This window comes from Perognathus longimembris, chromosome 6 (genome assembly GCF_023159225.1).
Source record: "Perognathus longimembris pacificus isolate PPM17 chromosome 6, ASM2315922v1, whole genome shotgun sequence".
Lineage (NCBI taxonomy): Eukaryota > Metazoa > Chordata > Mammalia > Rodentia > Heteromyidae > Perognathus > Perognathus longimembris.
In genome coordinates, this window is record NC_063166.1 from 82416904 (window position 1) to 82438475 (window position 21572).

The 21572-nt window shown below is 60.4% G+C and overlaps 1 protein-coding gene across 1 annotated transcript in view; it reads right to left on the reverse strand.

Annotated features, from left to right (window-relative positions):
• Positions 1-315: 315 nt before the first annotated feature.
• The window catches only part of Bmp7 (bone morphogenetic protein 7), a 59920-nt gene continuing 38663 nt past the window's right edge, over positions 316-21572 (reverse strand). Inside the window, exons 4-7 of the mRNA XM_048349418.1 lie at positions 9934-9936; positions 5381-5390; positions 1133-1137; positions 316-344 (exon numbers count right to left, since the gene is read on the reverse strand). Coding sequence (XP_048205375.1) covers positions 316-344; positions 1133-1137; positions 5381-5390; positions 9934-9936 — 47 coding nt within the window. The remainder of the gene's footprint in view (positions 345-1132; positions 1138-5380; positions 5391-9933; positions 9937-21572) is intronic.

A 21572-nucleotide genomic window follows, 5' to 3' on the forward strand; every position in this document is an offset into this window, starting at 1 on the left:
AGAGTTGTCAAAACAGCTCGGTGGAGTCTTCCCGGGAGAGAGACTGGGTGAAGCCGCATAAATCAAATCATACAAACAGCTGTCAGGACGCATTACCCTCAGCGCCGCGGGGGAGGGGCCGGCGGGGGAGGGGCCGGCGGGAAGGCCCCCCCCCCCCAGAACGAGCCGGGCCAGGCCAGTCCCGGTCTGTCCAGCCTGGTTCGGGAGAACCCCGCGGCCCCCGAAATCCACGGGTGAGCGGTGTGTGGATGGGGTGGGGGATGTGAGTTCCGGGGTCCTGCGTGGTCTGCTAAACCCGGGCCCTCCTTCCTGAGCTCATGCCCCACCTAGACCCCCCCCCAGCTCTGACATGACGTTGCCCACACAGTGAGCCACAGAGGGGAGGGGGGGCGTCTCTAAGCCGGGCTCCCCATCCATGGCACCCCGGTCTCTCCTGGAGGGCCGGGGATGTGTGCCGGGGCCGGGGGCCAGATTCCGGCTGCTGCCCCTCTTCCTGCCCCCGTGGAGTCTGAGGGCCTCTCCCCACCCACGCCCCTCCCGGGGGGACACAGCTGGCCTCGCAAGGCCTGGCCCGCCTCCGGGCAGCAGGGGGGGCCCCAAGTCCCCCTCCTCCGAGGGTGCGCTGTGGATCCAGAGTCCCCCGCGGCCCTCAGTCCCGTGGGACGCACCCCGGCCCGGACCCCACGGGAACCAGGGTGAGGCTCCACCGGAAACCCCTCGCGGCCCTGGCCCCGTCCAGGCCACCGCGTCCCGGGGGTCCTGAGCGGCCAGGGTCACCCCCGCCCGGCGGGCTTCCTTCCCCCCCGCCCCCCGAAGCCGCCCTGCCCCCCCCCCCGCCGCCCACCCGCAGTCAGCCATCCACGCTCGGCGGGCGGGGCCTCCGCTCTGCTGGGGCCGCCCCAGGCCGCCCATCCTCCGGGGGACGCGGGAGGGACGTTCCCCAGACGCCTCGGGGGCTGGAGGGCGTCGGTAAGGTGCTGCCGGCCTCCACGGGCTCCAGCGGCCTCCCTCCCCTCCCTCCCCTTCCTCCCCTCCCCCCTCCCCCTCCCCCCACTTCCTCTCTCCCTCCAAACTGCAGTTCACCTAAGTTGTACGTGGCTTACTTTTAGTTCACGATTACCGTATGTACAACTGGGGCTGGAGCGTGGCTTCGCGGTAGAGCACTTGCCTTGCATGCATGAAGCCCCGGGTTCGATTCCCCAGCACCACATATACAGAAAACGGCCAGAAGTGGCGCTGTGGCTCAAGTGGCAGAGTGCTAGCCTTGAGCAAAAAGAAGCCAGGGACAGTGCTCAAGCCCTGAGTCCAAGGCCCAGGACTGGCAACAACAACAAAAACTATTTGCTTTACCTAATTTCACAATCAATTAATTTTCAATAATACTTTGTTGTTGTTTTTTGAACAGAAGCAGGGGTTTTTCTTTGAGAATTTGACTTCTGACTGAATCCCTTTTGCTAACTGAGGAAAACATGTTTGTCTTTTATTCCCCAAGTCATCCCCAAGGTTGATTTTTGTATCTCTTTTTCAGTGTTTTGACATTTGAGAAAACTAAGTTCAGGTCAGTGAGAATCTGCTGCTGTAAAGAATCTTCTGGAATGCCATTTTGATGTGGCGTGACCTTTGTCGGCAAGTTCGTGTCAAAGGTCACTGAACACATAGAGTAGGAGAGACTAAGGCCTGAAAAAAGCTCATAAATGTCAAAAGCAATTTTCCGAGCTCACTGCCTGGGCAAGGGGGCTGTGGGTGGGAGCTGTTCTGGCTCCTAGCACATTCCGGAAGCTTCTCATGGGGGCTGAGCAGTGGCCCACTTCAGATGACCCACAGAGGCCCTGTGCTCACCTGCTAGCCGGGGGAGGGGGGTGGGGGGGGTGGGGGGGGGGCGGGGAGGCCTGGCGGGGCTGGGGAGCGAGGGGACACCGCATGGGCTGAGCTGAACCCGTGTCCCGAAACAAACACGCACACAACTGGGTGATTCCAGAATATTGAACATACAGCATGGTATCATAAACAGAACAACTGGAGAACACTGACAGCCAAATGAAATACAGAAGGAAAGGGGAACTCCACAGAGATATACAAACCGGGGGGGGGGGGGTTGGGGGGACTAAACTGAAATCTTGGAAATAAAGAGCTCAATTGCCCAAATTTAAAAAAAAATCAATCAAAAGCCTAGACAGTAGGACAGAGTTGAAAAGAGGGGATCAGAGACGGAGGGTAAAGCAGAGGATCCAATCCAGCAAAGATAACGGACACACCCAGAAGCTGGCTCCAGTGGCTCACTCCTGTAATCCCCCCTACTCAGGAGGCTGAGATCTGAAGATCACAGTTCAAAGCCAGCCCAGGCAGGAAAGGCCAGGAGAATCTTATCTCCAATAGAAAACCAGAAGTGGGGCTGTGGCTCAAAGTGGTAAGGTGCTAGCCTTGAGCAAAACAGCTTGGGGACAGCACCCAGCCCCCCCCCCCCAGTTAAAGCCCCACAACTGATTGAAAAGCTGGGAATGTGGCTTAGCAATAGAGCGCTCACCTAGCATGCATGGAGCCCTGGGTTCGATTCCTCAACACCACATACACAGGAAAAGCCAGAAGTGGCGCTGTGGCTCAAGTGGTAGAGCGCCAGCCTTGAGCAAAAGAAGCTCAGGGACAGCGCCCAGTCCCTGAGTTCAAGCCCCAGGACTGGCAAAAACAAACAAAACCAAGACAGGAAGGGGGACTTACAAGATCTCCTAAACTCCACCGAAAGATCGAACTTATGAATGATGAGGATGGATGAGGAAGAAGAAATAAAAACCAAAGGTATGGCAAATCTATTCAAAAGAAAATGATGACAAAAAAAAAAACCTTCCTCGCTCTCAAGAAAGAGGTGGTGATCTGAGAAGGTCATCGGGCGGGCTGGGAGGAGGAACGCTTCCAGGCACACCGTAGTAAGCCCACGAAGCGCCTAGAACAAAGCAGGAGGATTAGAGGCGGGCAAAGAGAGGTGACAAGCCCGCCCGGGTGACAGCAGACGCCGGCTCGGGCCCCGGGCGGGGAGGGACGGAGCCAAACAGGAGCGCACACACACTTGGGTGCAGCTCCAGCCGAAATCACGGGGTCCGTCCTGCAGTTTCCGGAAGGAAAGGATGGTCTGCAGAAGGGATGGCTGGGGAAAAACTGAGCCGCGGGCAGCACAGTACCCACCTCCCCCACCCCCTCCCCCTTCGCCCAACAGGGAGAAGAGAGGTGACGTTGTAGGGTCCTGGATTCAGCGTCCTCGCCGCCTCCTCCAGGAAGCCCCCGGTCCTGAACCCTGAACGCCGGGCAGAGTTGATTCCTCTCACCAAGGCTCACAGGGACCCACATCGACGTTACCCGTTGCCCGTTACAACTGCAGGTGCTGAGTTTTACTCGCGAATTTCCCCCTGAATCCGAGGCCCGCAAACTCCTGTCTAACTAAAGACACAGATGATAAATACCTCAGACTTCGCGGGCTGCGTGGTTTCTGTCTCGGTGGCTCCGTTCCGCCACGGTGGCACAAGGCGGTTGTATGCAAAACATAACCGACATCCGCTCGGTTTCAAGAAAACTTTATTAATGGAGGCTCAGATTTGACGTCCGTGTAATTGTTGTTCATGTGTGCTGGTACTGAGACTTGAATCCAGTGCCTGACACTGTCCCTAAGCGTTGTTGTTGTTTTTTTTTTGCTCAAAGCTGCTTTCCAATTAAGCTACAGCCCCACTTCTGGCTTTTTTTTTTCTAGTTCATTGGAAATAAGAGTCTCATAGAGTCACCATCCCTGGGCTGGCTTTGAACCAAGATCCCCAGACCTCAGTCTCTCCGGTAGCTAGGTTTACAGACACGAGCCACTGTCACTTGGTCATGTGATTTCCCGCTTCCTAAAACATTGTTCTCCTGTTGATTTCTCCAGCCAATTAGAATCGTGCAAACCTGTCACAGGGGTGGGTGAACCAAGTCACGCGACAGTTCTCGGATCCCTGATCTGAGGTCAGACCCGGGTACGAGCGGCCCTTCCGACCTGCGGCCTCCAACCTCCCGGGTAGCAAGGATGACTGGGAGTGGGAGCCGCGGAGCAGCCAGTCAGCCAATCGTTGAAGGGGTAAATTACAGACTAGGGAGATAATGGTTGGAGACATTAACTTGTCAGAAAATATTAAATTTGCAAATGGTTTTTTCTCTTTCTCTAAAGTGTCTCTGCCGCTTTCCACCTCTGAGGAAGGTTATGAAATGCTAATGAGCTCCCATCACAACCACAGCTCGCAGATCTGACTGACGTCCCCGCTGGGGTGCGCGTGCGCGGCCCCCCCCCCCGCAGACGGAGACCGCAGCGAGGCCGTCGGCTCCGTGAGCCGCCCAGTGGGGGAGGCACGGGAGCCCCCGAGGAGGGGACCGGGCCGTGGACGTGAACCTGCCTGCGGAGAGAGCGCCAGCCAAGCCCCAGTGGCTGGGTTGTCGGCCATCTTTCCTAAATGGTTGCAAAGTCCTGCCTCTCACAGGAAGTGAGGGTGCTGGGGGGCCCTGAGCACAGAGGTCTTCACCAGCCCCGGCCACGGGCTGCCTTGTGGTCTGGTATGCACGTGGGGGGATAGGCAGACCCTTCCAACCGTTTCTGATTGGGACTTAGCGTCTTTGTCACGGACGCTGATTGGTGCATAGCATCTTTGTCACGGACTCTGATTGGTGCATAGCATCTTTGTCACGGACTCTGACTGGTACATAGAATCTTTGTCACGGACTCTGACTGGTACATGATTGGTGCATAGCATCTTTGTCATGGACTCTGGTACATAACATCTTTGTCACGGACTCTAATTGGTGCATAGCATCTTTGTCATGGACTCTGATTGGTACATAGCATCTTTGTCACGGACTCTGGTACATAGCATCTTTGTCACGGACTCCGATTGATACATAGCATCTTTGTCACGGACTCTGATTGGTACATAAAATCTTTGTCACAGACTTTGATTGGTACATAACATCTTTGTCACGGACTCTGATTGGTGCATAGCATCTTTGTCACGGACTCTGATTGGTGCATAGCATCTTTGTCATGGACTCTGACTGGTACATAGAATCCTTGTCATGGACTCTGACTGGTACATAATTGGTACATAGCATCTTTGTCACGGACTCTGATTGGTGCATAGCATCTTTGTCACGGACTCTGATTGGTGCATAGCATCTTTGTCACGGACTCTGATTGGTGCATAGCATCTTTGTCACGGACTCTGATTGGTGCATAGCATCTTTGACAAGCGCTCACGGAGCACTGGGTACCAGATGACCCAGCTCAGCACTACAGGCTTTGGGGCTTGGAGCGTCTCTGGGGCGGGGCATCCTGGGCCCTGTGGGACCCCAGCAGCGCGGCGGGCCTCGCTCCTACTGGGTGCTCTCTCACCCGTGGCTTCCTCAGCCCCCAGCTGTGAAACAAAACCGAGTCTCCAGGTGCTGCCCAGTGGTCCCTTGGGAGGCGAAGTTCCCCCGGAAAGCAGCGATCTCTGGCCAGTCTGGACCATGTCCAGGCCCTGGCCAGTGAGGGGGACGTGGGGAGCATCCCGTGTGGCTGGGACAGGGTCCTTTCCCGGCTGTGCCTTGCCAGGCTGCTGGGAAGGGGCCTTGGGTGGAGGCCGAGCCTTTGCCTTTCCCGGTGCTTTGCCCTGACCAACGCCAGCTGGTGCCCTTGTGTCCCTGCGCTCTCGCTGGAGTGAGAGTCCAAGCCGGGAATCTCAGACGGCTGTGGGAAAGATCAGCGTATTTCCACCTTTGATTTCCCCCCATGCCAGCACTGGGGCTGGGCGCTGCCCCTTAGTTTTTCCAGTCCAGGCTGGGGCTCTACCACTTGAGCCATACCGCCACTTCTGGCTTTTTGAAGGATAACTGGAGATAAAATCTCTCACGGACTTTTCTGCCTCTGCTGGCCTGGAACTATGCCTCAGATCTCAGCCTCTTTTGTTGAATGCATTTATATTCTTTAATTTGATTCTTAAAAGTATCCTTAAAGCCAGGCGCTGGTGGCTTCTGCCTGTCATCCTCGCTACTCAGAAGGCTGAGCTCTGAGGATCCAGGTTCGAAGCCAGCCCAGGCTTCGTGAGGCTCTTATTGCCAATAAACTCTTCAGAAAAAGCCGGAAGTGGTGCTGTGGTTCACCACGCTCGTCCTGAGCAAGAGAAGCTCAGAGCCAACACCCGGCCCCCAGGGTCGAGCTCCAGGACCAGTAAAAAAATCAGAATTCAAAATCTCTAAGTAGAAGGAGGTAGCACAGAACAAAGCAATTCGTGGGTACAATGCGTCTTCACCAGTGAGCTCCGGGCCTCCTGAGAAGTTGGGGTTCCAGGGGTGAGCCGCCGGCATCTGCCCCGTTCTACCCTGGAGGGCAGGGGCCAGCCGTTGGAGAAGGCGGTCACGGAGGGCCACCCTGGTTTATGAACGAGGACATGCGCCCCCAGCGTCAGCCCGGGCTGCGCGTCTGGGATGATGAGGTCTTGTAAGCAGGGGTCCCTCCGTGTCCCCCCCAGCCCGGCGGTGGGTGCGCTTCCAGGAGGGCGTAATTACACCAACTCACCCAGCTCCCAGGGCCGACTTGCCCGGGCTGGCAGCCGGCTCTCCAGGCCTGTCGCTCGTTCACCCATCCACACCGCTAATTACGGGGGCGGGAACATGAAAGTGGAGGGGGGGGGTGGTCAGCGGCCTCCTGCCCTTCCTTTTAAGTACGCCTTGTGAAGTATTTATCTGATTGACAACCCTGACAGCCCCGCCTCTCAGGGCCCTTTCAAGTTGGATGGCTCAGTGCCCGGTCCCTGCCCCGGGCCTCTCTCGGCCTGGCTTCTCTTGGCTCTGCCTCCCTTCCCCCCTCCCCCCCCCCCCCACTACCAGGACAGAGAGGAGGCCCTGGGGTCACCTTGGGGGAGGAGCCTCGCCCTCCACCTGGAGACTCCTGAAGTTTGGTGCACAGGCGTGTGTGTGCGTGTGTGTGTGTGTGTGTGTTGGTGTCCTGGGGCTTGAACTCAGGACCTGGGTGCTGTCCCTGAGATTTTTAGCTCAAGGCTAATGCATGTGTGTGTGTGTGTGTGTGTGTGTGTGTGTGTGTGTGTGTGGTTGATTGGAGATAAGAGTCTCCCCGGACTTCCCTGCCCTGGCTGGCTCCGAGCCTTGATCCTCAGATCTCAGCCTCCGGAGTGGCTGAGGACGGGCGGCAGCCATGGGTACCTGGCTCCGTTCACTGTCGGTGCCGTTGAGCTTCTGGAAGGGGAGACACCCCGGGGACAGGCGGATTTTTCAATAGATGTCTCAGACATCAGATGCCCCCCAAGAACTATGGTTTGGGGGGAAGGGCATGAATGAGTCAAGGACATGTGGATCTGATTTTCTGTCTACGAAACCTCAGAAACAATCCAGAAGGCCACAGACAAAATAGAGCCTGGCTGTTCCCGGCGTGAGTGGCCGGGGGCGCCCTCACCCCGGACGACCCCGTGACCCGCCCCCTCGTTCCGCGGAGAGTCAGCCGTCGCCCTACTGTGTGCCGAGCGCGCGAGGCCCGGCTGGGAACCGCTGCCCTCCCGGGGCTCAGGCTGGGGGCGGAGGCCACCCCGGGCCGGCCGGCGCGGGCTCGGGGCTGTGTGTCGGCGGGGCTGGGGGGCCGCGCGGGCCCCATCCGCAGACGGCTCCCTTGTCCTGCCCCCAGCCTCCCGCCATCTCCCGGTTGAGCCCCAGCTTCCTGCCCCTCCCCCTCCCCCTCCCCCTCCCCCTCCCCCTCCTCCTCCTCCTCCTCGATGGCTCTTCTCCCTCCCTTTGGTCCTGAGGTCATTGCGTCCCTCGCCACCTGTAGATGGCACACGGGCCTGGGTGTCCAGGAAACTCGGGGAACCCTGGGGTGCGGGGCAAGCTGGGCCGGCTGCGGTCGTGGCTGGACAGTGTCCCCCACGTCCCGGTCCGCCTGAGCCTCCGCGTGGGGCGTCACGTGGGAACAGGCCCCGTGTGGTCATCGGGATCAAGATGGAGACGCGCGAGGGCAGGGCGCCCCCAGGTCCGAGGAGAGGGGCTCAGCGCCGGCCGGGGAGGAGCCACGGGGAAGGGGGGGACAGCAGAGCCGGGGGAGCGGGGCCTTCCTCCCTAGGGGGAGGCCTCGTCCTGCGGTGCTCGGCCACCCGGTGCACCCCGATCGTGATCGCAGCCCTCGCTCCGACCCCGGGGGGCTCAGCTCGGCGCCGGGCCTTCTGCTCCCGCTAGGCGGCTCCACCGGAAACGGCGGGCGAGCGCGGGCGGTACCTCCCCCGCCGGGGTGACCGAGCCGGCCGGGGCTGGACTGGGGGGGGGGGACGGTGACCGGGAAAGGGGGGCTCGGGCTGCCGGTCAGGGTCAGGGCCCGGGCTGGGGCCCGCGTTTGCTTGAACGAGTCCCCGCTTGGCCAGCTCACCCCAATGCAGACCGCTGAGACGCAGACCCCAGACTGCACCCCCTGCACGCTGACTGTGGGGGGGCGGAGGGTGGAGGGCGGAGGGCAGAGGGCAGAGGGCGGAGGGCGGAGGGCGGAGGGCGGAGGGCAGAGCCCACCCCGGGGGCGGGCGGGGCAGGGCGTGTCCGGCTGGGGCCACGTTCCACGGCATGGAGGCCACGTTCTGCCAGGACAAACACCCAGGGCTGCAGGTACTGAGCTCGCGGGAACGGGGAGCCCGGGTCCCCCGTGGATGCGAAGGGACGCCTTCCGACAAAGACGCTTTCTCCGTCTCTCCGAACCCCGCGGCCTCCAGTGACTTTTGGTGGCACGCGGGAAGTGGGGATCTCTGCAGAGGGAGGAGGAGTGCTCACGCGCCCGGGTCCCTCCCTCCCGGGCCCGGGTGCCGAGGCTCCCTCTCCTGGCCACCGGCCCCACGCGTCACCCCCGTCCGCAGGAGAAGCAGGCGCGCTCTTTGAGCCCCAGATCATTCCAGAACCTCGTGGAAGTCAACCCCAGAGGATCTGAGCCAGACTGGAAAGAAACCATCAGAGAGCGTTTCCATGGCTACTGATTTTTGACATGATCAACGGCAAGCATTTGCCACCCCAGGATGACAAAACTCTGGTAACTTCAAAGCTGTTAAGGATAGCTCGGGGGCAAATTTTAATTAAAATTAGATAGCATATAGAAAAGCATCTAATTTGTACTCTGTAAAAGAGTTTGGGAGGCATAACTCCAGAGCCCCAGGACAGTGGCTGTAACAATTATCCTGCAACTTTTCACAGCCCCATCACAACATGTTAATTTGTTAATGAGTCAGTCAGAGCAGGAGAGAGCTCTGACAGCCGAGGAAAACATACAGGCTACATTTACATTTCTATTTTTAAATAAATTAAATGTTTCAAGTCAAACTCCAACTTCGTGTGGAAGTTTGAATCCCTACTCTCTCTCTCTCTCTCTCTTTTTAATATAGAGAACTTGATTTGCCGGCTGACATGCCAGTATTAAGATTCTTAGCTTTCTCCCAGAGAAGTAAGCGATTTCTTTATTCCAAAGTGGTTACAATTACATATGTGCTAAATGCGTCCATTAGAGGAGAGGAAGTGGCTCTCTCCGCTTGGCTCTTCTTTTCTCCTCTTGTCTCCTCTCCTCTCTCCTCTTTTCTCTCTCGATCTCCCTCTTTCTTTTCCTCCTCTTCCTTCTCGCCACCCCCCCCCCCCCCCGCCCCGCCATCCCAGTTAGGACCTGCAAGGACCTGAGCAAGGCAAAGACAGCAGGTGAAGGAGGGAAGAAGCGGAGGAGACGAGGAGACACGGAGCAGGAGAAGGGGGCAGGGCCGGGAGCCGATGACCTTAAATGACTTCTGACTGTGCAGTAGGAGACGATTTGTTTTAAAATTTAATTTATTTATTAATTGAACACAAACTTTTTTGACAAGGCATTGTGCAAAAAGGGTACAGTTACGTAGTAGGGCAGTGTGTACATTTCTTGTGATATCTTACGCCCTGTTTTTCTTTCCCTTCCCTAGGTCAGGTAGACATATATACAATGTACAATGTATCAAAAACATAGACAGTATCCACGTGGCCAAGCCCAAGAAAATTCGCCTAGGGCTTTAAATGTAATGTCGATCTTAGACAATATGTCGACAGTGGTCTTATATGAACGTACATACCTAGCTTTTGAGCTATTGTATTCCACTGAGAGGTCAATTTTTGACCTTTATATGTTGAGTAGTTGTTTGGTTTTAGTTAGTGGGAAATACCATTTGACAAGCAGTTTTTGGTTTCACAGACCTGGTCTCTACTGAGGAGACGATTTTATTTTTAAAGGTATGACACTGAAAGTAATAAGCAACAAAAAGAAAAATGGTCACCTCAGCCTTCATGAAACCTTGGGGCACCAAAGGCCATTTTCTAGACAGCAAGAGACGACCTATGGAGAGGAAGAAGATGTTTTCAGATCATCTCTCTGCTTCGAGTTTTATGGTCTTCATGTCGAAAGATTGCAGTAGCCATCTTTAAAAACCAACTTTTAAATGGTTACCCCAAAGTGGAACGTGAATTAGCATGTATGCCAATAATTGTTCTTCCAGGTGCGTTCCAAACACCTGAAAGGCAAACCCTCAGACAGATGCTTTTTCAAGATGTGAGCTGTAGTATTATTCACAGTAGCCTCCCGCCAAAAAAAAAAAAAAAAGGCCCAACAACGGATCAGTGAATAAATGACATGTGGTCTGGCCCCATTGTGGAATATTACTTGACCGTGAAGAACGAAGGTCTGATGCCTGACTCAACGTGAGGAAATAAATCAGTTGCAGAAGGACCGATCTTTTCCAGTTACGTGGGATTCTAGCACAGTCCATAAGAGGCAGAGAGCAGCCCCGTGGTGTGGTCCCAGGGCCTGGGGACGGGGAGGGGGAGCGGGGGGGGGGGGGGAAGGACAGGGGGAGGGGGAGCTGTTGCCTCATCAGCCAGAGTTTCCATTTGGTGTGATGAAATCCTTCTGGAAATAGACAATGGTGCTGGTTTCCCAACGCTGCAAATGTAATTAATGCCACCGAATTAAATGGAAAATTTTATATTACATGTGTTTTGCCAGTGTTTCCCACAGGGCCTCCAAGAGTCATACTAGAAAAACCAGTTCCGGCACAGGTTCGGCCCCCCCTCTCCCCCCAACTGTCCAGAGGAGGCGCTGGTGGCTCCTCAGACCTCGCCGCCCGGCCCTGGGCCAGGCAAAGCCGCGCAGAACTTCGAGCCCCCCCACCTCCCGAAGCAGAGGAAGGCGAAGCCTTCGGATCCCATCGAATGAGGAGGTGACCGGGGACTTCAGGAAGAACCCAAACACACCAAGCAGCTGGCCCGGGCCGCTGGGGTGAACTCCAGCTTGTTCTAGAGGCAGCCCCCCCCGCCCCCCCCCAAGAGGCAATCTTCTTGTTCATCACATTAAACATGACAGCACCCCGCACTCAGAAGATCAAACAGAAGCCCCGCGCCCGATGGGATAAGGTGACAAGGCAAACCCCAGCCCGAGCACACGCGGCCCGCAGTCTCGACGCTCAGGACACGGAGCTCACACGCCCCAGAAGTCACGCGACACGGAAGGAACACGCTACAGGGGGAATACAACACAGAATAGGAAACAGGACGGATGCGGCCCAGAACCTACCGCTGTTGCCCTCTGCAGAAAGATGACCATAATGAGTCCCCCAACATCCTAGAGTCCCCGTCCACAGAGGGGTAAACTGAGGTGCAGTGACCGCACTCCCCGGGGTCATGGGCCAGTCCATTTTCTTGCAAGATGAGGAAGCAATGGGGACTCCCCCCTCCACAGGGACACCATCCCCGGGGGACAGTTGGGTCCCCCTCCCCCACAGGCCTCTGCAGGAAGGGGACCGGCAGGTGCCAAGACCCGTGTTTGGCCAGAGCTCGGAAGGTTCCAGCGCGGCCATTGGACGAGAACTGAGGGACCGTGGGAGGGACCGACACGGGTGAGGCACTGGGGACCCCACGGGGCCGGGCCGGCACGGGCCTCGGAAGGGATTTGACCCCAGTCAGAAGAGCCATGAGAAAGCATGGCGGCGCTACGCAGGCTCTTGAGTGTTAATGACTTAAAACCAACTTCAAATGATCACCAAATGGAAGGACACGGTGAGACCCGAGCAGCACAGAACCTGCAACTCCTCCGGAGCTCGGGGGTTCCGCTCCACTGTGGGTTCCCCCAGCAGGGCGCCCCCCGGCTGCTTCACCCACAGGTGAGGGAGGAGCCGAAGGCCCCAGGCATCTTGCTCCAGGCTGGTCCCTGGGGTTGTCCTGGGCCCGGAGCCCCAGGCTCAGGGAAGCCACGCAGAGCCTGGGTCACGGCTCCAGGAGACCCGCCGGAAGACAAGCGGGTGCTGGCTTGAAATTTGCAAAAATAAAACGAGCCACTCAGGATGCTAACATCTGAGGGCCACGGTTCAAAGCCAGCCTGTGCGGGAAAATCTGTGAGACGCTTATGTCCAATGAACAAGCAAAGAAGCCAGAAGTTGAGGTGTGGCTCAAGTGATTGAGCACTAGCCTGGGGCAAAAAAACAAAAAAGCTCAGGAACAGAGCTCAAAACAACCAGCACAAAAGCAAACAGAAAATGATGTGTTGGCAACTTCCCCTTTTCTAGACTTCTAAACCGAGTGGATGATGGAGAGGCAAAAAGGGGGGGGGGGAGGGTGGCGCTGCCCCTGCCCCTGGGCTCAGCCTGGTGGCCCCTGGCAGGTTTGCTGCACATGGGGTCCCCTTCTGGGGTCCCCCTCGATGAACATGGCTTCTCGAGGCATCGAGACCCGGGTCATCTTTCCTTTGAACTCGGAGCCATCGGATGCCAGGTCCAACGGACAAGCTGCAAGGCCCAGAGCCACGGGGGGCGCCGCCCCGCCCCCGGAGGCCGCCCAATCTGGGGTTCCCTCGGTGCCCTCTGCCCGTCCGCGGAACACAGCGTTTCCGACCTGTTGCCAGGACGTGCGGGGCATGCCCTCACCTAGCTCAAAACGCGCTTTCCAGGCACGAGACTGCCAGCCCCCAGAAAGGGAGAGGAGGGGAGGAGGGGTCTCCGCTGATCGCCAGCCGTGGCAGCCGTGCCCGGACCCACGTCACAGCCGGGGAGACTGAGGCAGGGCCGGCTGCGTCCTCCGGATTTGCACGCAGCCCCCGCCTGCGCATCAGCGACCCTGGAATGGCCCAAAGGCTCCCGGGGCCTCCCCGGAGCTCAGTTTCCCCCCTGCCGAGGGCCGAGCCCTCCCCGGTGCCCCGGTGCCCGGAACGTGGAGCCCGGCCGACTCCACGGGGAAGAACGGGAAGATTTCGCTGTCTTTGAAGACGCCCGGATCGGCCCCACCCCATGGCCGCCGCCCTGGGGGCCTTCCCCCCCCCCCTGCCCCCCCCCCGCCCCCCCCACCCCCCGGGGCTCTGGCCTGTCCTGGCTTTGCACAACTCCTTCCTGATCTCCTCCCCTCGGGGGACACGGGGCCAGGAGCCAGCTGCAGGGCGGGGGGGGGAGGGGGGACGTGCTTCCCAGTCCCCTCTGGGGGTCCCCACAGTCACCCCATCCAGGGGGGACGAGCCCCACCAGGCAGCGGCTCACCGGCCCCTCTCCCTCCGCGCCAGGTGGGTGTCGAGCCGGCCTCACGCTTGTTCTCTTTCTTTTCCTTTTTAGTTTTCCCAGGCTCGCTCGGCTCTCAGTTTACATTGGCCGCAGTTTATCTCATCAAGATGGGACAGCAAAATATACACAGGAATCTGGGGAATCAAAACCACATGTGCGGCAGGAATGCCGCCGGAGCGCCGCGTGTCCCCCGCGGAGACGCCACGGTCCACGCAGGGCCGGCGGAGCTGGGGTGCACTGCCCCCCCCGCCCCCGTGGCCGGGTGGTCGCTGGTCCCCGGTCATCACCTCGGACATTGCAGAAAGAGAGGGGCTCGTGCAGGTGCTCACGCTCCTAATCCCAGCTACTCAGGAGGCTGACATCGATGGACTACGGTTCAAAGCCACCCTGGGCAGACAAGCGCATGAAACCCTATGTCCACCGAAACCCGAAAGCGGAGCCGTGGCTCAAGCGGTGGAGTTCCATCCTTGAGCAAAAAGGCGCAGGGACAGCACCCAGGCCCCGGAGGACAGGCCCCAGGACTGGCATAAAAGTAAAACATAAAAATAAAACAAGCAAGCAAGCACGGCGGAGGAAAGAGCCCCGCGTGATTTGATCCTTCTCCTGGTGTGGGTGGGAGATGGAGGTTTCTTTTCCGGAACTTTCGTTTACCCCATTTGGCTTTGGAATTCCACCGCAGCTGCTAGGCAACCCAGAGACACCTTCTCTACTCATCCTCAACCTCGGCTGCCTTGTCTGTGGAGCAGGAGGGGTGCTGTGGCCCCGAGCAGGCCGCTCTGGGGGCGCTGGCACTGGGGGGACCCCCACACGGGAGGTGAGAACTCTCGGCTAGCTAGGTGAGGCCCCCTACCCCGGCCCTACCGCCGGAGACACACGGAGGTGTCGGGAGCCATCACCACCGGGCTGGGGCGTTGCTGAGGCTCCGCCGAGGGTCGAGGTCACATCCCACAATGCACCGCGCGGGGGGGGGTCACAGATGGCGGGGTCACACAGGGCTGGGGGAGGGAGGCTGCAGGGCCCTTGGGGAGGACCCTGCACAGAGCCCTGTGCCGGCTTCCATGGGGTCTTGGAGGTGCCCGGGCGGGCGGAAGTGCAGGGGCCAAGGCCCGCCCACCCCGTGGGTCCCCCGCCCGGCCCCACCCGGCCCCGCCCGGCCCCGCCGTCCACTGTCTGCAGCTGAAGGGAAGCAGAGAAATTGCCCGGAAACTAGATTCCAGGAATGGACTCGGCTGGAAATTTTCTTACTAATTCCCTAAAAGACGTGAACCCAAACAACCACCGAACGACTCCAGAAGACTCAGTGAGCGGCTTCCAGGAAAATGAAAGGCACGGAGAAGCCACACAGGAAGTACATCTGGGAAGAGGCCATCTCGGCCTGGGACCAGCCGCTCCAGCTCGGGCCTTGCGCTCTCTTTCCATCCCCACCCACGGGACACGCGGCCGCCCTCCCTCCCTCCCCCAATGCCCAGTGCCTGGTGAAGGACTGGGTTGATGGGTCCGCGGACAGTGGATGGGTGGCGGGATTCGCGCTCGTCTGTAGTGCGTGTGAGTGTATGAGGAAGGATGGAAGGGTGGATGGATGGACAGACGGGTGGATGGATGGACAGAAGGGTGGATGGATGGACAGATGGGTGATGGATGGACAGACGGGTGGATGGATGGACAGAAGGGTGGATGGACAGATGGGTGATGGATGGACAGATGGCTGCCTGGCAGACGGATGGACTAGAAACACTGACGGGATCCCAGCTCAACCGATTTGATCTCGAAGGGGGTCAAGAGGGTGAACTTGGACTTGTTTCCCAAGTCCCAGAGTTCCGTCAGGGACCTGGCTCCACGACAAGTACGCACCCAGTAGCAATCGCCCAGAAGGGGGCTTGCGCGGGAGGTTGGCACTCTCCTAGCGGAGGGGGGGCAAGGACCGGCAGAGCGCACTGGGCTCTGCAGACAGACACAGGGCCCTTTGCATCCCCGACTGACTCTTCTTAGGCATCTGGCGTCGGGCGAGGAATCCAATACTCCGTTTCCACGTTGGAAAATGGGGATAATGACAGCATCTCGCTCTTAAGGAAATGGTGGTGGGCCAAGACAAAGGGCCAGCATGTGCAAAGGCCCTGCGGGTACTTGGGGAGCGGTGTGGTTCTGGCTGGAGGGGGTGCAGGAGCTAGATCCCACTCCCACCGCCCCCCCCCCCGCCCCAGGGCTGTGAGAGGCAGGCTGCGGAGGGAAGGCTGTACAAGGTTTGGACGTGGAGTCATCCCGCCATGGGAACTGGTGAAATACAAGCTCCCAGGCCCCAGCCGGCCTCCTGGAACACTGCAGGGTGAGGGCTCGTGACACCGCACGCGAGGGCGAGCGAGGGGCACCGGGGAGCGTCGGTAGCTTTTGGGAAAGACAGTGAGGTTCAGATCCAGGCTGGGAGCGCCTCCCCCATCCTGTGCTCAGAGACCAAGGGCACTGGCGGCGCCTTGAACAGCCGCAATCCTGCGGGAGTTCCCCCGCACTGCCTCGGCGGCGGGATCCTGTCTGGTAAGCCGTGCGGGCCTCCAAACGTGGGGTTCCCCCTCGCAGCCAGCCTCTGCAAAGGCAGGGCCGAGGCGAAGGCTGGCTCCCACCCCCCCCCCGAACCTTCTGGAACCAGGGCGTCATCCTGAGATGCTCCTATCGACACAGTTACCCAGCAAAGGGTCCGCTCAGCGCCTGCTCCGTGACTCACGCGGAGCCCATCTGATTCAGGAAGGAAAAAGACATCCTACAAATGTGGAGGAGGGAGGCTGGCCCCAGGGAGTCCTTCCCTCCCCAGCCTCTGCCCCGCTCCGCAAAGGCAGGGGAAGAAAGAGCCACCCTGGCCAGGAGGAGCGGGGAGGAACTCCAGGCCCCCATGACACCCCAAAGGAGGAGGCGGGGGAAGTGGGCTTTGGGCAAAGGGTACCCCCGAGAATTGGAGCAGCACCCCTACAAATTAACTAGTGTTCCAGCAAGGCCGCCGGAGCTGGGCTGTCAGCCCTGTTCCTAGCCCCGCACCGGAGTGGGCTGAGCCGCTGATCTTTATCTCCAGTGCACGAGGCCCCGCTTTCCCGGGACGGGAACGGCTGGGAGAGACAGCCAGCCAGGCAGACGCATGGCGGGGCGGGCATGTCCCAGCTCGAGCGCCGCGCTCCAGCTTCCCAGGGTGGAACCCGGCCTGAGACCCCCCTCCCCCCCGCCCTCCCCCTCTCCAAATTGCAGTGGCGTGACTACAGGTAGCATTTGTAGGACAAGCGGGTGCAGGGCTGGAATGGAGGGAGGTGTTTCCAATAAACCCTGGCGTGTTTAATGAGTCCTTTACAACCGCTAAACGATTAAGGCCGACACTTAAACCAGGGCCCCAAATCTTGGCAGCAAATGAGAGGACCCCGCCCCGCCCCGCTGTCCCCCGGGGCGCCCCTGTGAATCGCGGCGGGGAGCCCTGGCGCGTTTAATTAATAAACTAATAAACACCTGGCGTGCTGGTTTCCTGGGAGACCCGCTTTGGTTTTCTTAGGGTTCTGGGGAGGGGGAGCCCACACAGACCTGGCTCCACCCGGTGAGGGCAGGGCTGGGGAGCCCGTGGTTCCGTGGACTGGACCATGCCTGCCCCGTCCAGCTGGGAGTAGGCGGAATCCCAGCACACCCTGCTTCCCAAGCCTCGAGAAGCCGGGAGTGGCTCACGCCTGTCGTCCTAGCTACTCAGGAGGCTGCAATCAGGGTCCGAGTGTGAATCCAGGCCAAGAAGGAAAGTCCGTGAGACTCTTCTCTCTGATTCAACGCCAGAAAGCCACAGTAGAGCTGTGTGGCTCAACGCGGTAGAGCGCCAGCCTGCAGCGGAAAAAGCCAAGGGAGATTGCATGGCCCTGAGTTCAAGTCTCAACACTGTCACGAAAGAGCAGTAAAATAAGAATACAGAAATACAGACGGAAGGGCTGGGAACGTGGCTTGGTGGTAGAGTGCTTGCTAGTGCGCATGAAGTCCCGGGTTCCAGTCCTCAGCACCACATAAACAGAAAACGCCAGAAGTGGCCCTCTGACTAGTGGGTGGAGCCACACCCCCAGGTCTGTGACTGGTGGGTGGAGCCAAGCTTCTGACCAAGCCACGCCCCCAGCTTTCTGGTGGGTGGAGCCAGGCTTGTGGTTGAGCCACGCCCCCAGCTCTCTGGTGGGTGGAGCCAGGCTTGTGGTTGAGCCACGCCCCCAGCTCTCTGGTGGGTGGAGCCAGGCTTGTGGTTGAGCCACGCCCCCAGCCTTCTGGTGGGTGGAGCCAGGCTTGTGGTTGAGCCACGCCCCCAGCAATCTTCAGGTAGGGTCCCTGCTCTGGGCCAGGCCCCGGCCTCCGCCCCCCCTGGGGGGCCCTGCACCCCACCAGGCCCTTTCCAGATTTCATTCTTCAAAAGACCTTCATTCGTCTGGTCCCACGTGCCGAGTTTCCACACACATGTTTTGAGTGTGTAAGCCGTGCGGATGGCAAGGGGGTGCCTCGTTTATCCTGGGGGGTCCCGCGGCCTCCTGGAGCAGCCTCCCCAGCCAGGGGCGCGGGGGGGGGGGCTCTGGTGTGTCCCAAGCGCCCGGGGAGAGGGCGGAACGGGCCGCCTGTCCCAGTCTGCCCCGCGCGGCTTCGGGGGTGTCCCCGTCCCCATCCCGATCCCGGCCAGGTCTGCATCCCGGGCCTGGGAGCGCTGGGTGGGTGGGGAGGCGGCCAGCTGGGGTCTCCGGGGCGCAGCTCCACGCCCCCCTTCTCCAGGAGGACGCGGGGGGGGGGGCGTGCAGCCCAGACAGGGGCCCTGCCCGAGGGGAAACTAAGTCACACTCTGGGAGGCGCCCCTGCCCAGGCTCGGAGTGGGCCGCCCGGGGCGGGCTCACCAATGGCCCTCCCCACGGGTGACAAGGGACACGAGGTCTGTCTGCAGCGAGGGGCGAGCGCCCCGTGGCCCTGGAGGAGGCCGGGGCTCGGCGGGCACAGCCTCAGACGCTTCTGCGGCTGTGCGGGGCGGGTGAAGAGCCCCCCAGTCAGGGTGTCTCCAGTCAGGGTGTCCCCCCCTGCCCCCCCTCCCCCCCCCAGCGCCTGATCCCAAGAGCCGGGAGAAAAGCCAGGGGTCCGCTCTGCATTTCAGTAACCCTCTCCTGACTGGATCCTCTTCCTCCTAGGAGTGACTGCCGCCTCCTCCCCACCTCCCTCCTCCTCCCCCCTCCTCCTGCTCCTCCTCCTCCCCCTCCCCTTCCCTTCCTTCTCCCCATCCTCCTCCCCTCCTCCTCCCACTCCTCCTCCCCCTCCTCCTCCCCCTTGTCCTCCTTCCTCTCCTCCTCCTCCTCCCCTTTCTCCTCCTCTTCCTCCCCCCTCCTCCCCCTCCCCCTTCTCCTCTTCCTCCTCCCCCTTCTCCTCCTCCTCCTCCCTCTTCTCCTTCTCCTCCCCTTGTCCTCCTCCTCCTCCTCTTCCTCCCTCTCCCTCCTCTCCCTTCTCTCCCCCTCCTTTTCTCCTCCCCTCCTCTTCCTTCTCCTCCTCCTCTCTCCCTCCTCCCTCTGTGCCTCCCTCATTTTCCTCCTGCTCTTCCTCCACCTCCATCTCCTCCTCCTCCTCTCTTTGCTTCCCCCTCGTCCTCCCGTCTCCCTCCTCCCCTTCCTCTATCTTCCTCTTCATCCTCCCCCCCTCCTCCTGGTCTCTCTCTATTCCTCCTCCCTCCTTTCCTGTCTTGTGAATGACGAGTGGACTTTCCACCGAACCCCACGGGTGGGCTCTGTGGACCCTGCACCCGGTGCCCACCCCCCCCCGCCCCCCCCCCCGGGCCGGGCCCAGCTCTGGAGGCCGAGCTCCGTGTTTCTCAGGGCCTCTCCGGTGTGAAATAGGACACATGCGTGAGCACAGCTCCCTCGTGTAATTAATTAAGTCTGTAATTACAGAGCAATCTTTAAACGCGTAATTTGTAGTTTCCCCACAAAGCTCATTTCAGATCCGACTTCTGAAGTGGCCTAAATTATATTGGAACCAATTTTTACTACTTGGAGACTCGGCAGAAACCGGCTTCATTGATGATTGATTGGATTTTATTGTCATTTCCACAGTTATTGGAGTGGCTGGAGCCAGGCCTCTCCCGGGTCTGGTGCAAGGCTGCGCTGGGCGGTTGCTTAGCCTTCCAGCACCTTCTCCTCGCTCCTGGCTCCGGGAAGACACAGGTGGAGAGGCAGAGCCGGGCTGCACCTCAGCCCCTGGGGACCCGGTGCCCAGGGCCACGGCCACTCCACGTGTGTGTACGCACATGCATGTGTGCGTGCGTGTGTGCGTGTGCCAGTCTGGGGTCTTGCACGGAGCCTTTTCACTCGAGGCTGGTGCGTTACCACTTGAACCACAGCGCTGCTTCTGGCTTTTTGCTGGCTAGTTGGAGATAAGAGTCCCTTGGGCTACCCAGGCTGGCTTTGAACCTGCATCCTCAGGGCTCAGCTAGGATTACGCTGGCACCGGACAGGAGTGGGGATTCTTGTTGTGACGAGGGACTGGCACGAAGGGCACAGAGATGAGGGGGCCCAGGGGGCGGAAGGCAGGGCTCGGGGGAGCCGGGCTGAGAACACGCTGCGGAGGCCCGCAGGTCTGGTCCCAGCCGGAGGAAGAGAGCCAGGAACAGGTCCAGCCTGGCCGGCCCACCCTGCCCTGTGCAAAGGCACTGTGGCCCCCCGGGGGTTTTTGTCTTAGGAGGCAGCAGCAGGGAGAGTCCCTCGTTGTAGGTCTTGTGTTCAGTGGTTTGGGGGGCCCGTCCCACGCCTGAGGAGAAGCCCTTGGCGGCAAACACCTGCCAGAGGGTTGTCTAGAACATTCCTCCATCCCGGCAGGTTTCCTGGCCTTGCACTTTCGCCTCGGAGCTGGTGTGGTGAGGCAGGGCGGGAATGACTCACGGGGCCCCGGGGCGGGAGCGGCTCCTCAAACGCACCGCCTTGCACACACTGTGAGTTAGCCTTTTTGTTGGAAAGATTATTGTAGGCAACAGCACCCCCCTGCACCCCGGGACCCGGGGGGCTCCCCAGAGAGACCGTGCGGGACCGGAGGGCTGGGGCTGCAGAGGGTGGGGGTCAGGGGTGTATTCAACCGGTGGCGTCTGGGTGCCCCCCATGCTGGCCGGGCAGAGCTCCCGGGAGGGCGGGGCCCCTCTGGGCCTGGCCCCCCGCCCCCCGCCCCCGCGTGGCTCCTCGCTCTAACTTGCAGCCTTTCACCCGGGGCGTGGGGAGGGAGGTGACTCAAACCCCAGGCGGAGGTGAAAAGCCGCCGGCTGCGGCCGCGATCTGACTCCGCCCCCGACCCTAGGCCATTCGCCGCTCCTGCAGCGCCCCCTGCTGGTACCACGGCCGCTGCCCTGGGAGGCGCGGGAGAGCCGGACTGCGCTCCCTGCCCGGGGCCGCCGGCCACGCCCACCGCCCGCCGGCCACGCCCGCCGCCCCGATGGCCACGCCCACCGCCCGCCGGCCACGCCCGCCGGCCACGCCCACCGCCCCGATGGCCACGCCCATCGCCCGCCGGCCACGCCCGCCGCCCGCCGGCCACGCCCACCACCCCGCTTCATCCTGAAAGGAGCACACTCTTCCCCAGCTAAAGTGATGGAGACGCAGTGCCTGTGCACACAGCATAGACAGACAGACAGACAGTGCATGCACGACACACTCCAGTAAAACACACGCACACGCACGCACGACCACACTCTAGTGGGAGCTGCCGATGGCACCGGGCGAGGGACTCGGGCGGCCGGGAGGGCGGGTGTGGACTGGGAAGTGAGGGCAGGCTTCCTGGGGGCCGCCACGGAGAGCAAGACCGCCGTCCATCCAGAAGCGCAGATGCGGCAGGGGAGCTGCAGGTGCAAAGGCCCTGTGGCGGGAGGGAGCGGGGTGCTCTGGGGAAGGACCAGGAGGAGCTGGTGCCAGACTGAAGCAGGTGTGGCAAGCCAGGCTGGCTCCCACGGGAGAGGAGGACGCAGGGTCGCAGGGGGGGAGGGGAGCTGTTGGGGGGGTGGCG